Consider the following 16327-nt stretch of genomic DNA (forward strand, 5'->3'; position numbering starts at 1 on the left):
GCAAAGAAAAATAAGGGAAAGGAATTATATTAAAATAATATATATTTCTGTATATAAAGACAGATGCATATTTATTTAGCATTGCCATGAATTTCACACCTCAAATGCAGACTGATAGAGGAGTAAGATGTTGATACTCTCAAAATTCATGCTAGAGTGATTTTTCTGAAATTGTGAATAATTTTTGCTGAGGTTCTTTCTTCTACTTAAAAATGAATTAGGCTCATGTAAGTGTAAACAAAGGCCAGATTCATAAATTTCCAGTGCAACCTTGAGAATTCTTGCTGGACTAGTGATAAGTTGTTCTTCCTGTTAATCTCCCTCATGTTTTGCTCCTCTAACTTTTACCCAGTAAATACAAATAGACACTGCCAGTTACCCAGCCAACTTAAACTCTGCTCTACAAACTTTCAGATTGTCCCCCAAGGTAATGCAGCTTTCCATTCTTGAAGGTTTGTTGATTGATTTTTTTCAAGCCATGATTTTGCCTTTGTAACCCACTAGATTTACATTTGGATGATCCCATGGGCTAGGGATTTAGCTCAGTGGCCCCACACCTGCCTCAAAAGTGCAAGGAGGTGAATTTGATCCCTGGTACCAAAACAAACAAACAAACAAACCAGATTTAGGGGACCCTTCCTCTCTTCTGCCCACTTTTTCAGATACAGCTCAGGTCCTGCCTTTGCTGTGAATCTTTCTGTAACTCCTTTTCAGACAGTCATTATTCTAAACTCTCCTGTCACCACCCACTGTCTACACTCATATGGCATTTGCCACATGATGGAGTGGTTGCTGATTTCTCTGTGTCTCCTCCACTAGAAGGGGAACTACCAGAAGCCAGTAGCATAATTTTCATCCACTTATCTCAGACCTCTTCCCGTCACAGAGTTAAGACTTCGTAGGTGGTATCAAATTAATAAATGAGTTCTTCTTTTTAGACTTATGGGCAAGCGATAAAGGAACCTATATTTGTGAAGCTGAAAATCAGTTTGGGAAAATCCAGTCACAGGCAACAATAACAGTGACCGGACTTGGTAAGATCAATGAAATGTCTAGATACTGCACTCTCACAAATCTTCAGATTACTTTTACTACATCTTTTTTTTCTGTGACACAAAGAGAAAAACACATCTGAGTATTAGACTAGACTTTTCTCTCCTACCCCATTTCGTATTTCATTGAGTGCTACAACTGCAAATAACCTTAGAGATCATTTTCTTCAAGCTTCTTATCTTCAATTTTAAAAAATGAAGTTCAATTTAAATAAATTAAGTCTCACATCTCAGTTTAAACACACAAATAGTGGAGTTCTATTCTGTTTACCTTTCTATATTTATCATTTTGGTCCACACAGACTTATGTTTCTGCACGATGTGAAATAAGAATAAAAGCAGTTTATTTCTAAGTGGTGATACATGTGATTCAGTATCTTATTGAATAATATCTTTCCACTGATTGAAATATCTATGCACTGAATATATATTTCTCTATTCCTTAGAATTATTTTGTGCCCCAGCATATTATTATATATATCATATTATTAAAACATCTGATAGAATTTTTAATGTCAGTGCACATTTCTCACTAATATTCTTTAACGAAATTTGCTTTATATATCTTCCTTCATTTGCCTAAAATTTCCCAGTAAAAACTCTTAAGGATTTTGCTTTGATTTATGCTAGTTATCTCTGATTTCTAGGAAAAGAATGTATTTGTAGTATTTCTTTATTATTCTATCTCACACAGTCCACCTCCTGGTATTTTTATTTCAGCTATTATAACAGTCTTAGTATTGGACCCATTCCTTCTAGTCTCTTCACAATTTTCAGATAAATATTTTCCTCCAAAATAGTTGTGATGATTCTACTTCTCCATTTACAAATGCTTTTTTAGTCAGTGTCCATTTGCCCACCAAATGCCTTGCAAGTATCTTAGCTTGACATTCATGGCCTTCTAGGCTGTGTACATTTCTTTTTTACTTTCTTTATTTCTTCACTATTTCCTATCCTTTTGCCATCCTTAGGATTACCTTTTGTCTCACCATTCAAATTAATACTCATTTTCATTATAAAGTTTTGATGCTGAAAACTCAGGGTTTTTTGGCCTAACCAGTAGTTATCTTTGCCCATAGAATAGTTTGCTTTCCTTTTTGATGAAATAAAGTTGAAAGTTCCTGTGCTCTCTCTGATTCAGTTGCCCCTCTTATTGGAATCAGCCCTTCTGTAGCCAATGTTATTGAAGGACAGCAGCTTACTTTGCCCTGTACTCTTCTGGCTGGAAATCCAATTCCAGATCGTCGGTGGACTAAAAATTCAGCCGTGGTAATAACACTTGAAATTCATGCATTTGTATTACTAATGTTATGGAATAAAAAGTGATATACTTAAATACTGAAATATAAACTTAATAAACATGGAAAATATGTTTTGAAAGTATGCCAAAGTGTTCTTTATTGTTAACATGTTTATCTCATTCATATTATTTTGAGATTAAAAAATGGAGAAACAGTGTTTTCATTTTAATAAATTTACACTAAATTTGGTGTTACTAATAACTCCCTTCAGAATATGTAAAAGTTGAAATAGTATTATTTTCATAGTATTTAAATATTTTTACACTCTTTTTTCAGGACATTATAAGATGTTAATATTCCCATAAAAGTTTTTCAGTTTACATATAGTCTTTATTATTATTATTATTCAGACATTATGTCTTCTATCATGAAATATTTCAGAATGCAGATGTACAGTATATAATAGATTTTAGTTTGTCCTTCTTAGCATATAGTTTTTTTAATTATGAAAGGATGTGGAAAACTCCTACAGTTATATGAAATTTTTCAGTAAACTTCCAATCTATGTTTAGAGCGTTCTAGTTCAGAGCATTTTCCCTTCCATTTTCCGGGAATACTGTGACTTATTCCCTTCTTGAAGTTGTCGTTAGAAGCGAACTGACTTGGTGTAAGTTGTAAATTGTTCATATTTGTATATAAGCCTCAGGAAAATGAGCAGACCTCACAGTGATCATGAAACTTTCAGAGCTTTTCATGATAACAAACAGCCAGCTGTGGCAAGTGTACCTTAGGTTCACCACTGCTGTATATAATGATTTTAGTTTAGCACAACATATCCTATATGCATTTTACATAAATATTACAGGTTTAGAGGTGATCTTTCTTAATTGACAATCAGAATTCCTGTGTCACACAGTGTCTGCTAATATTTTAATCTGTAAGGTGACAAGGATGGGTGTTGAGATTAAGTAATTTTCTCTCAGCTTGGATAAGTACCTATGTATCAAAATAAAAATGTCAAACTTGCTAGTGATAATAAGGTCTTCTTGGAAAGAACCATTTAAGCCAAAAAAATTGGATTGTAAAATTTGAGCCCCAAGCAATAAAAAAAGTTTACAGAAACACACAGCAAATTGCATCTATTGTTTCTTTGTTCAAGCATGCAAAAACTCTTGAATAAATATTAGATATAAATTTTGGAGATACATGAGTATTAAATGTAATTGATTGTCTCTGTAACATTTAATGCACATCACTTTTTTCTTAAGGGTGATAAAATATGTTGCTGTTTTCTGTTTAGTAATGCAGTTAGGAAAAAAAGCAGATTTGGTTTGACTCAGATAAATCCTTGCTTTTTTAAATTAAAAATGACTTTTCTTTTCCTTTAAGTTGGTGCAAAATCCTTACATAACTGTGCGCAGAGATGGGAGCCTCCATATTGAAAGAGTTCAGCTTCAGGATGGAGGCGAATATACTTGTGTGGCCAGTAATATTGCTGGAACCAGTAACAAAAGTACCTCTGTAGTTGTGCATGGTAAGAGAGACAGACCCAGTGTAACTTTTCCAAAGATTTATTCAAAGCGGGATGAAGTTTTAATCATAAAATTCTCTTCTTCTAATTATAAGAAGTACATAATCTCTCCTAATTATTATTTTATACTTCTTGAACAATATCTTCATTGTTAATTCTGTTTCCAGATTTTCTTTTACTATGTACACAAAAAAGGCCTTCTTGGGAGTCATCAGCTGAGTCTAGCTAAGGGTTTTTGTAAGTGGTTTCTTAATTCATAAAAGTGAATTCAGTTCTCAAAGCATTGTGCTTATTAAAATGCATTTTTATTTCAAGTGAGCTAAACTTACTGTACCATCCAAATTGGGTTTTTTTTTTAATTGTGCAGCAAGTATTTCCATACTGATGACCCTTTTGTATTTGAGCTAGAATGACCTAAGCTTTTCTTTTCTAAAGGTCACCTTATGTGCTCCAGGCAATCTTCTGCATGTTAAGTAACTTAAAGGTCACAAATAAAATCCAGAAGCAATTCATTTGTGACTAACAGTTACCATTTTTACACCTTAATAAATAATGGACAGTTTTGTAATTTAAAAAATTATGATCACATTTTGTATATTACCTTTAAAAACTGCAACATTGCTTTTATGTTTAAAAGTATAACATTAAAAATAGTTTGTGTAACTCAAGGAAGTTGCCCAGAGCACTTATTTTTAATGATTCAATCTTCATTTAGAACATGAATTGTAGAATTCATTACTTTCCTGATTTTGTTTGATCTATTGAAAATATCACCATACATAAGCCGTCTTCTTTTTTTACACCCACAACTCTTGCACCTCTCTCAAATTTATACCAATATTCACCAACATCACCTTAAATACTCCTGAAGAAGTATTAAAGTGACACTGTTAGTTATAACCAAAAAGAGTAAATGAATATTGGTAGATATAGTATTACTGTGTAACTACTTTTTAAGAAGAGCAGAGTCCTGGAAAGTGCTTATGGACTGGTTAAAAATCTCAGGTAGGAATGCCCTCTGCCCTATCCTTTTATCTTCAAGTCTCAAGTCCACCCCGCCCAGGCAGATGGCAGAACCACTGAGCTAAATCCATGGCCCTGTCCTTTGATCTTCTAGTGATGGCATAGAAATTGTATCAGGAAGGATTCAGAGGATGGATTTCACTCAAATAAAGAAGTGACAGAATTAGTTGTAGTTCCTGGTAGGTTAGAGGGATAAGAAGACGGAAACCAATGATACATAGTTTATCATGATGTAAAAAGCTTTAATAATCAGAAGAGGTCCTTTCATAGCAGCTGTTTGACCATTTTGGTCCAAAGTGAGCAGCTAATTTAGTCAAAAGGTTAAAAAATATCAACCCAGCCATTTGGCATCAACTAAACTTAACAACCATTTACCAATTGGTTGTGATACAGTATGGCAGTTTTGTATGTCTTGTTTATGTTAATTAGCAGTACCACTCTTTCCTCATTCTGCCACTCCACTTTCAAGAATTTTCATTAAAAGTTCTCGACTAAGTCTGAAAGAATGAATAAGTGCAAATTGAAATGACACGGCAGTTTAGTTTGTCGTCAATATGACAAATATATGCAGATTGGCAATCTGGACAGCAAGTGTTATTCCATACCCAGATGTCATCAGATTTCAAAACTGGCATAAATTTCCCACTTTTCCTTATTGCTGTCAAACTTAATATGGAGTTAAGAAAATGGCTTGTTTCATGTTGCCACAAATTGACAGCATATTTGAAAGTTGAATACTCCACCATAATTTTTAGAAATTAAATTTCTTGCTGTATTGAGTTGCCATTTCTTTAGGAAGAAATTATCGAAAGAACAAGGTCACCTCAGCCATAGGAAAATATGAGTATTTTGCAGACTTAAACCTTCCAAGGAATGTTTGCACTGCCCTCTGGTATCTCCTACTCTAGCAAACTTCTACTCCGTAGAATGACAATTCTGGAAAATTTTGTTTTTAAGCAAATGACGTGGTAGGTGATTGAGCTCCAGGGAGCATTCCTGTTTTATGTTCCCAGGAGACGTAAAGGAAAGGTCTGGGATATATCAGGCTTTTATTGTGTTCCTCACACTGTGAGAATGTTCACACACAGAAGCTTCTTTAATCAAAGTCATTATTTTGATAACCTTGAATATTGACCATTTCTGTATATGAGTTTGTTCTAACTAATTGTGATGTGCACAGAAGGAAGTGATTAACATTCCTCCTTCTCCTTTTGCTGCAACAGTACTCATATAATGTTAATTTTTAAGTTGTTTTTGAAAGCCAGAAATAAATTATTCTTACTGGAAAGTATTGACTTACAATTCTGTACTTTAGAATTTTAAATGTCAACTGTTATCTTTCAAGTTTCATTGTCAATTTTTTTATAAAAACAGATTATTTTTTTTCTCCTTTTAAGTTAAACATGGTAACTAAGAGGTCCTTGTGTATAAACAAAATTTTTTAAATAGTGGTTGTCCTATCCATTTCTCTGGAGATGGGCTTATGTCAGTCAGCTCACTTCAGCTGAACAGGTAAAAGACAGGGTAAAAGACAAAAGGTTCACATGGAATGGGAAACTTTAGAGTTAATCCTGTCTTGGATTTTCAGGAAAAACAAAAAAAACTTCAGTTCTCTTTCAGTTTTGTTAGAGGAGGTCAGCATACTAGACATTGTCCACGACTTGATGTCTTTTAAATTTGTTCAGATCATTAGTATTTTTAATTTCTTTGTTTACTTTACATCTTTATCAGAATATGCTGTCTTTGCTCAGTTTTGGAAAAGCTAAGTACATACCGACAATGTTCAATTTTACACACATGATACTAAATGGAAGAACAGGTGCTCAGCTTCTGACTCCTGCTGGATTCCTTTTCAGTTCTGCCAACCATTCAGCATGGGCAACAGATACTCAGCACAATTGAAGGCATTCCAATAATGTTACCATGCAAAGCCAGTGGGATTCCCAAACCATCTATTGTCTGGACCAAGGTAAATGGTATTCCTAAGATATTCTCAAAAAGCAAAGTTTACCGGGAAAGTGAGCCCCTGAGGCTTGAACCCAAGAGTGGGAAAGTGAGGCCCCAGAAGATAGGAAGCTAATAAAGTGCTGCACTAGGCTGGCTTCCCCTGTACCTGGGATGATAAACTCCAATGTGTTAGCACCCCTCCAAGAAGCCATGTAGACTGATGTGTCTCAGAAGGATCCCTTTGGTGGACAGGAAGTGGGACATGTTTACAGGCCATGTGACTGCAGAGGAGGCAACATTCTTGTATTTCCTGGCTACCTGTGAACGTGCTACACAACCTTCTAGAGCTTTGGATAAAACCCTGAGGCAAAAAGGTAAAGACTTGCTTCCAAGAAATATGACAAGGCACAGTACACGGAGCTGTCCACTAGAGCTGCACTGAAATCAGAGAGCTGAAGGTATATGGCAGCGGGTAAAACAGGATCATACTGTACCACGTAAAGTCCTTAAAACAGTTCTTGGTACACGGCTGTCCACAGAAAATCTGTTGTATTACTAATGTGATCTAAGCATCAGATAGGTGATAGTGCTAAATCTTTTGTGGTTCCATCCATGTAACATAACTGCATGGATTTTCCTTTGTACACGGTTCCTTAGGACAGTCACAAATACAGTGTATACCTAAAAATTACAATACCCATGTTCAAACTCATTTGTTCACTTGGATTCTTGCGGTGAGGAGAAACTCATTTTCTTAGAAGTTCTTTTCATCTTTAAATGGCTACAGAGATGGCGTATTTTCCCTAACTTGAATCTGGGGACATATCAAACTAATAAAAAATTACATAATAATGGAAAGTGACATTTATATAATTAGTGCTATAATTATTGTTTTTCCATACCATCTAAATTTATCCATCTTAAAAAAAATCTCTAAAATATGCAGAGGTTGGTGCTAAGATATGTTAGATGCAGATAAATAAAAAGGTTAACATTTGTATATTCTGGACACAAAAGAACAATTGAAAAGCTGATCTCCAAACTGCACAGTGTCTGACACAAAGTAGAAGTTTAATACAGTTTAAGGAGAATGAAAGCTTGACATCTTCTTGGCCTGCCTTTGTGCTGTGGCTGAAGAAGTTAAGAATTTGGGCTTGAGACCCTGACTCCTGGGTTTCCAAACCCAGCTCTACCACTGACTGGTTTTGTGGTCCTGAGTGAATTACTGTACCCTTCTCTCCTTGTGCTTTAGTATTTCGAACTGTAACTGTAGAGATTGTGATAGTTTCTACCCATAAGATTGTTGTGAGTGTTAAAGTACCTAATTCATTCGTGTAAAGTACAAAGCAGAGCCTCATATAGACAAGCCCTCATAGTGCCATGCACTACTACAACTGTTATTCTGACCCTTCTTAAAGTAGCTCAAGGATAAAGGGGACATGATTCACTGTGGACAAATACCACTTTTAGTACTTTTATTTGCTGGTTTTTCTTACATATGACTCTTATCATTCGAAAAAAAAAATTTTGTTTTTCTTCCTCTTTACACACAAAGTCACTCGTTTATTATCATTTTAAAACCCTCCATCTTATTGTGTTTATAGAAAGGAGAGCTGATTCCAACTGGCAGTCCTAAGTTTTCAGCAGCGGCTGATGGCAGTCTGTATGTGGTGTCACCTGGAGGTGAGCAGAGCGGGGAATACGTCTGCACAGCCACCAATGCCGCAGGCTATGCCAAGAGGAAAGTGCAGCTCACAGTCTACGGTGAGAGCCCCTGGAGAAAGTTTTCCTTTGCCACTGTCTCTCTGTGCAGAACCCACAGCTCTTTCCCAAGTATCATTACCAGACAGCTGCACCCCAAAGTGAATCACTCCCTCAAGTTCATATTTTTTTACCAAAAAAAAAAAAAAATCCGCTGCCAACTGAAATTGCCTTCACTTAGATTCCCATTTTCAGGAAAGTAATTATATAGCCTTCTGGAAAATTTTTATGGTGTTTTCCCAAGAAGTATGCTTCTCACAATCCAACGCCAGTTAGTTAACAACAGTTAGTTAAAATTCCTCACATGGCTAAGCCCCAGCTATGTCTGGGTTTTTCTCTGCCTGGAGGGGTCACTGTCACAGATGGGGGCAGTGAAAGGCCGTTCCTGCAGACCTCTTCCAATGTGCTGGGAAGAAGTGCTATGAAGGGAATTGTGCTCCTCGTTTCCCTTTTAGCTTTCACCATAAATTATTAATGGAAAATTTTAGGTGTGTGCTGCGACTTGCGAAAAAAATAACATCTTGTTAGGAAGTACTGAAGATCAGTATTAGCCCACATTTTAATATAGATTAAACTGTGCTTTATTTTCAACACAGTTTCTTTCGTGATGTGTGTTTATTTTAGTAAGGCCCAGAATATTTGGAGAGCACCTAGGACTGACCCAAGATAAGCCTGTTGAGATCTCTGTGCTGGCAGGGGAAGAGGTGACCCTTCCGTGCGAAGTGAAGAGCTTACCCCCACCCATAATTACCTGGGCCAAGGAAGCCCAGCTCATCTCGCCGCTCTCTCCAAGGTAGGAGATCTGGGATGAATTGCAGTGCATGGAAATACTAACTTTTGGGGACAGATTGCTTGTGCCTGTTGAAGTTTTCAAATGTCTAAAAAATGCTAGCTTTTATATTTAAGATAACTGACATGTAAATCTGAGCCTACTGAAGATATACTTGCCTTCGATCATTGTTTAATGTCAGAAATGCATAGACTTGGCTTTGTCATACTTTCCCACTGGTGCATTTTATAGGGTTGTTATTAAAATGGACCAGATTTGTCTGTAGATTCCTGTTAGCCCAGTCTGTGTAGCACAGGGTTGTTAGTCCCTTAGGAGCAATAGAACATGATAGTCACTTTAATATTTGGTACTTCATTTTAACTAGATGGTGGGGTAAGTCTTCTCGATTAAAACCTTGTGTAAATAAAGACTATATATTTGAGAGGCTAAGTGAAATGGCAAGAAAAATATCAGCGCTTTAAGCATACAATCTTTGTTACCATCAAGGCATGAGTATAAATCTATCTGTGCTACCACTTAGAGCTTGCCGAGAGCTTTTAGCAGTTTTTCCCCCCAAGGAATCTCCTTTAACCTTACTGAGGGTGTGATATGATGAATATTAAAGTAAAAAATGTGTTACAGTAAAAGACACATTGCCATTAATCCCCCTGAAAAGATTCCCCCTTGCTTCAAATACATATCTATTCCATTGTTCTTACCACTTTCTGAAGCAGTTCTGAAAGTCCTCCGCTGTGAGTCTTTGTGAGGTCTGATGAAAACTATAGTGAGTGCTGTCTTCTGTGCCATCCGATGGAAAGTAGGCTTGGAAAAACATGATGTGTCATCAACCGCCTTCTTCACCAGATCTGGCAACACGTGACTCCTGGCTCTTCCCCAAAGTTAAAATGACCATGGAAGGTAAACTATCCCAATCAGTTCAAGGCAACAAAGCAGCCACGACAGTGAAATTAGAGATACGAGAGTCAAGCTTCCAGAACTACTTCAGAAAGTGGCAAGAGCGATGGAATATGTGTATTCAAAGTGACAGACTAATGGGAATGTGTCTTTTACTGTAATACATTCTTAAAAATGTGTACCTTTGCCTTATTTTTTTAATTACACAACATATGTCCTGTTGTATCATGATGCTTACATGAGAGCATCATATATGATAATGAGCATTTTACATCCTCTGTCTTTAATTCTAAATTTCCAATTTAATGCAACATCAAGTCAAAATTTAGTGGTAAATAAGAATTATTCTCTGTAGTTATCACTTGTTAAACTCATTGACACATAATTATAAATTATATAAAACATAATTATAAATTATAAAGGTGTGAATTTGTATTGGTGTAGTTTCTCTACCTTTAGTTAGGAAAAATGACAATAATTACTTGGCATAATTTCACTTTTTCTTGCTAAATGATTTTTATTGAAGATTTTTGAGTAAGAAATACAATGTTACAGATAAGATAAAGTTCTATTTTTCCCTTCCCCAATCAGGATTTCTTTATCCTTTCCTGGGGACAAACACCCCCCAACCTTCATAAGCGTCCTTACATACTTAAGTAGCACGCAAACTGTTTTTGAGTTTTGATATTGTTTTTATGTGTACATTTTCATATTGCCATTGAAATATATAATATATTATTAATTTACTGTTTATTATGTCATCTTATCCAATACTATGCATACATATAAATTCAGTTTATTCATTTTAACCAGTTATATGCAATTTCTATATTTTATTTATCTGTTCCTTATTTATAAGTGTTATGGTTTTGTTATGTTTTTATTTTTACAAATGTTTTAGTGAATACTTATGTGTATCTCTTTGTATACACATGCATAAATTTCTTAGGGTCTGTGTGTAGAATTATAATTTCTGATCAGAGCAAATTCCTATTTCCAGCTTTGTAGACACTGCTAATTTACTTTTCAAGTTGAACACAGAGGTGCATGTCTGTAACTCCAGTACTCACGAGGCTGAGTCAGGAAGATGTCCTTTTAAGGCCAGCCTGAACTGCACAGTGAGATCTTGACTCAAAAAACAAAACAAAACAAAAACAAAAACAAACAACAAACAACAAAATAAAACAATAAATAAATTGCTCTTGTAGGGCAGCTCTGCTTTACCTCCCACCAACTGCTTTTCCATTTTCTAGTGAATGTATGGCTTTGATTGACTTAAACAATTTTTGCCAGTCAGTGGATAGGAAATTATTTCTTTTCACTGTTTTAATATTCACATGACTGGCTTAAAGTAAGCTGGGAGCATGTGTACCTGACTGTCCGTGTGTTATCTGTGAAGTGCCTCTATACATACACAACACAGTTTTCTGCTTTCTTTTTCTTACTCATTGTAGAAATTTGGTGTTTGTTCTTTTTTTTTTTTCCATTAAGTTTATTGGTATATTTTAGGTATACAACATAGTTGCGTTGATCATTGGGATCTTGTACTTTTACATGATATATCTTGGTTATTTTTTCCCCATTCCCCTGCCCTCCTTTTACCCCCTCCACCCTTCCCTATTTACAAAGACTTTGTTTCCATTTTTCCTGCTTTTGTCATATTTTTTCCCTTTTTCCCCCTACCCTTCCTATTTCCCTACTCCTTTAGACCATTTCTTCCCATTACACAGTATCATTTATACATTTTGATTCTTATTTACACTTTTAGTTTTTCATACCAGAGAAATTATTTGGTATTTACACATGTGAGTCCTATTTATTTCACTTAAGAATATGGCCTCAGGCTGTGGATTTAGCTCAGTGGTTCTGCCACCTGCCTCACAAGTGCAAGGACTCAAGTTTTGTCTCCAGTAAAAAAAAAAAAAAAAAAAAAAAAAAAGAATATCGCCTCAATGTGCAGTCACTTAGCTATAAATGTCTCTAGTTTCTTATTCTTTATGGCTGACTATTACATTTTATATTTAAAAAAATCTTTATCCAGTCTCCATTTGAAAGGCAATTAGGCTGTTTCCAAGCCTTAGCTATTACTAACTGTGCTTCTATAGACATGAGTGAGCATATATCACTGAGGTGTGATTCTTTTAATTCTTTTAGGAAGATACCCAGCAGAGGAATAGCAGGGTCAAATGGGACTTCTAATCCTAGTTGTTTGAGATATCTCCATACTGATTTCCACAGTGGTTGCACCAGTCTACACTTCTACTAACAATGAAGAAGGGTTCCTGTCTCCCCACAACCCCACCAGCATTTGCTATCGGTTGATTTCTTGTTAGCAGCTGTTCTTTCTGGGCTGAGGTGGAATCTCAGCATTGTTTTCATCTGCTCTTGATAACGAACTTTTGTCTGTTTTATGTGTTGAAAGTATCTTTTCTCAGTCTGATGCCAAGTTTCAGGTTTATTTATGTATGATATTTTTGTGGTACAGATTTTTAAATCTGTTTTTTTCTTTTTACTGAGTTTATTGGTACATTCTAGGTATACAGTATAGTTACATTCATTACTGGGATCTTGTCAGAATTTTTAAATCTTACAAAGCTCAATCTATTAATTTATTCAATTTTTGATTTGTACTGTCTTCTTAGGGAAGAAGATAGCTTTGTTTTTCACATTTTGGACTTAATCCATCTGTATTTTTATTATGTGTATAATATGAAGTAGTACTCTAATTTTATCTATTGATCTTATATGAAAAACCAGTTGAATCATGTCATTTTGAATACTCCGTCCTTATAGTTCTTTAAAAACTATTTTTTGCGTAGTATATATTGAGTTCTTGTTCATGCTTAGGTATTTTTAGACATCTCTATCCTTATGTGAGTTTCTAGACTTATAGTGTGCTTCATTTGTCTTTGTTTTATATGAAGTCTTGATATTAGGCAGAGCTAACTAGCTTTTTGTCTTCCCCCCTGAAGTACTTTAAAGTAACTTAATGCAGTAACATTTTTATATGTAGGTCTGATCCATGCACTGTTACTATCTGGTAGGAGGAATATGTTTAAACTATATTTTAAAACATTTGCACTTTTGTTTGCCTTTATTTTAATACACTAAATATTTTATGAATATACTATAGTGTTCCAAATTTACTAAGGTATATATACATTTACTTTGTTTAGCTGCAACTTATTAATGCAGAAAAATGTTTAATTATATGATGATTTTTAAACAGGTTAGATTGAAAATTTAAAAGAAAATCAGTTTTGTGGTTTTAGGAACATCATGCAAAATACAGAAGATGGTTATGAAAATTCCTCACTTTTATGGTGTACAGCTATGCATTACAGATGGGAGGGTGGTTTCGAAACTTCCTTGGAGTGTACTAACTACCCTGATATACAGCTACATGGGGATATTTGAATTCTCGTGGTTTATGGTCTGATATTTGTGGGGTTTTCTTTCTTTCTTTCTTTTCTTTCAGACACATGTTCCTCCCTTCTGGTTCAATGAAAATCACTGAGACACGCATTTCAGATAGTGGGATGTATCTTTGTGTTGCCACAAATATTGCTGGAAATGTGACTCAGTCTGTTAAATTAAGTGTCTATGGTAAGCTTTGAAATGAAGGCATTTTTCCTTTGTCCAGTGAACTATCTTAGATTTTTGGATTTTATTTTTTCTAGATGTCCACAGTCACTTAGGATTTTTGTTATTGATATGCAGTAGAAAAAGTGTGCTTAAACTGGTAGAAGCTAACTAGATTCTCAAGAAAGAATTTAATTATTGCAATTTTTAGCAACTAAAAAAATTCTACTTCCTAGGATTCACTGACTACTTCACAACTCTCTGGGTAGTGTGCTTTATTCCTGCACCATATTACAGCCCATCCAAGTAATTACTCATTCATTCGGCACTCGATTACATGCCCTGTGCCAGGTATGGTGGTAGATGTTCAAATATAAGAAGAAATTATCTCAGAAACTATTGACTTGAATTTACTCTCAGATCTGTCCCTACAGTAACATCCTAGTGACCATGGGTTTTGACATCAGGTAAGAGTTCTGTCACTTAAGAGTTCAAAAATATGAAGTATATTAGCTAATATCTCTTATCTTTATTTTTGTTATTCATAAAATAATGGTAAAATATTATCAAATTTGGAGGGTTTTTGTGAATGATGACTTTTAGAAAGTTAAAGAAACATGAAAAATGAATGGGGGTTTTGTAGGATATATGATACCTGGATTCTAATCATATCCCTCTGGCTCAACTTCATTCTACACAATAGTATACATGGAAAAGGCATCAATATTCTTCCAGTTTTGATAAACAACTTCATTTAAATTTCTAAAGCAGATAGATAAGGAGAAATACTAGAGGCTCTGTGTAATCTTCTCCCAAATTAGCAAAGGATTTACGAGTCCCTTTATTATTGTCTAATACTTCCACAAAACAGTACCAGAAAAAAAGACTGAAAACATGGAGAGGGATACTTTTTGTTTTACTCTCTTACATTACAGAAATTATCTAGATTGCCTTTTAATATGGTTTTAACAGTTTAAATTATTTATAAACAAAAGAAAATCTAGTATTTTTAAGTGTTTGGTAGCCTCAAGTTTGGAGGTAAGTGTTTTATATTTATTATGTCCTGTTTCCTATTGATATTTTATTAGTACGATTTCTTTTACCCAGATTACTAAGGTAACAGAACACGGAAGTTTAATGATAAGTTATTTTAAAGATTACACAGGTAGCAAGTGGCACAATCTTGAGATTGCTTTACTTTTCCATGTTACTTCTCAGTAAAGGGCTTTCATTTAGAGTGAGAAAATAAAGGATTTTTAAAAATTTGATTGATAATACTTATTGTTGTTTCTAGTTCCTCCAAAGTTACAGCATGGCCCTAAACATGTGAAAGTCCAAGTCAGTCACCGAGTGGATATTCCATGTAATGCCCAGGGGTCGCCTCCTCCTGTGATCACCTGGTCTAAAGGGGGCCAGACCATACTGGCTGATGGAGAGCAGCACATTATCCATCCGGGTGGAACTTTAACCATCAGCCAAGCAATGCTGTCGGATGCCGGCATATATTCATGTGTTGCTACTAATATCGCAGGCAGTGATGAAGCCGAGATAACACTCCAGGTCCAAGGTAGTGTTTGACATAGGAATACATATGTATAATGGGAGGGGGTGGAGAAAAACTCCCGAAGTCTATTCAGGACATAGAATGTTGGGTAGTCTCAAATCACCTTAGGAAGAGTCTTTAGAATTTTTAATTTAGAAAAGAGGATCATTCTAGAAGGAAATGAAAGCATACTATTACCAAACCTGCATACATTTTCATGTTTACTTTTGAAATGAAGCCATTGTGTAGGGCAGGGATTTAGCTCAGTCGCCCTGAGCCTGTTGTGCAAGGTCCTGAGTTTGATCCCTGGTGCAAAAAGATAAGAAAAGAGAGAGACAGAGAAATGAAGTTGTTGTGGATGATGTATGTATCGGAAACAGTCCTACATAATGTCCCACACAATACTTCTGGTTTGAGAGAAATGGTGGGCAGTTAGTTAAGAGTATGGTTTCACCTCACACTGATAGCACTCAAAATTGATTCTTAGAAAGTAGAGGTCTACTTCTGCCTGTTGACATCAGCCTTATTTTGAGGTTTCAAAGGCCAAAATATATTCCTTCAAGTAACAAATACTGCGCTCATGTCAAAGTTCTATTGTGTTATAGGCAGGAGTAAGAAAGTAATAACAAAAGCAAAGCCCATGCTTTCATGACCTGTCCTAGTCTGAGTAGACAGAAAACAAGAAAGCAAAGAAAAAAAGAAGCCATGCAGATGAATAGTACAGTGTAGAAAATTTAAGTGGGGAACTACTTCCAGAAGTTGGTTGCTTTAAGTTGGATTGTTAAGAAAGACTTCTTTGAAGAAGTGATATTTCTAGAGTGATTTGGAAGTGACCAGAAGGAAGCAGCCATGTAGAATCAGGGGAAAGAACATTCCTGTCAGAGGCAATACCAGTACAAAGACATGAAGAAAAAAATAATCAGGTATAGTACTTAGCACAGATCTTAGGACCAGGACCAGGCA

At 35.3% G+C, this 16327-nt stretch overlaps 1 protein-coding gene across 1 annotated transcript in view; it reads left to right on the plus strand.

Annotated features, from left to right (window-relative positions):
• Positions 1–16327, plus strand: part of Hmcn1 (hemicentin 1) — a 419231-nt gene that overhangs the window by 219846 nt on the left and 183058 nt on the right. The window contains exons 17-24 of the mRNA XM_010635433.2: positions 939–1034; positions 2194–2321; positions 3683–3827; positions 6704–6816; positions 8399–8558; positions 9180–9348; positions 13718–13845; positions 15116–15388. Of these exons, the coding sequence (XP_010633735.1) occupies positions 939–1034; positions 2194–2321; positions 3683–3827; positions 6704–6816; positions 8399–8558; positions 9180–9348; positions 13718–13845; positions 15116–15388 (1212 nt within the window). The remainder of the gene's footprint in view (positions 1–938; positions 1035–2193; positions 2322–3682; positions 3828–6703; positions 6817–8398; positions 8559–9179; positions 9349–13717; positions 13846–15115; positions 15389–16327) is intronic.

The sequence above is a fragment of the Fukomys damarensis genome, unplaced genomic scaffold (assembly GCF_012274545.1).
Source record: "Fukomys damarensis isolate Sample0158 unplaced genomic scaffold, DMR_v1.0_HiC HiC_scaffold_11, whole genome shotgun sequence".
NCBI lineage: Eukaryota > Metazoa > Chordata > Mammalia > Rodentia > Bathyergidae > Fukomys > Fukomys damarensis.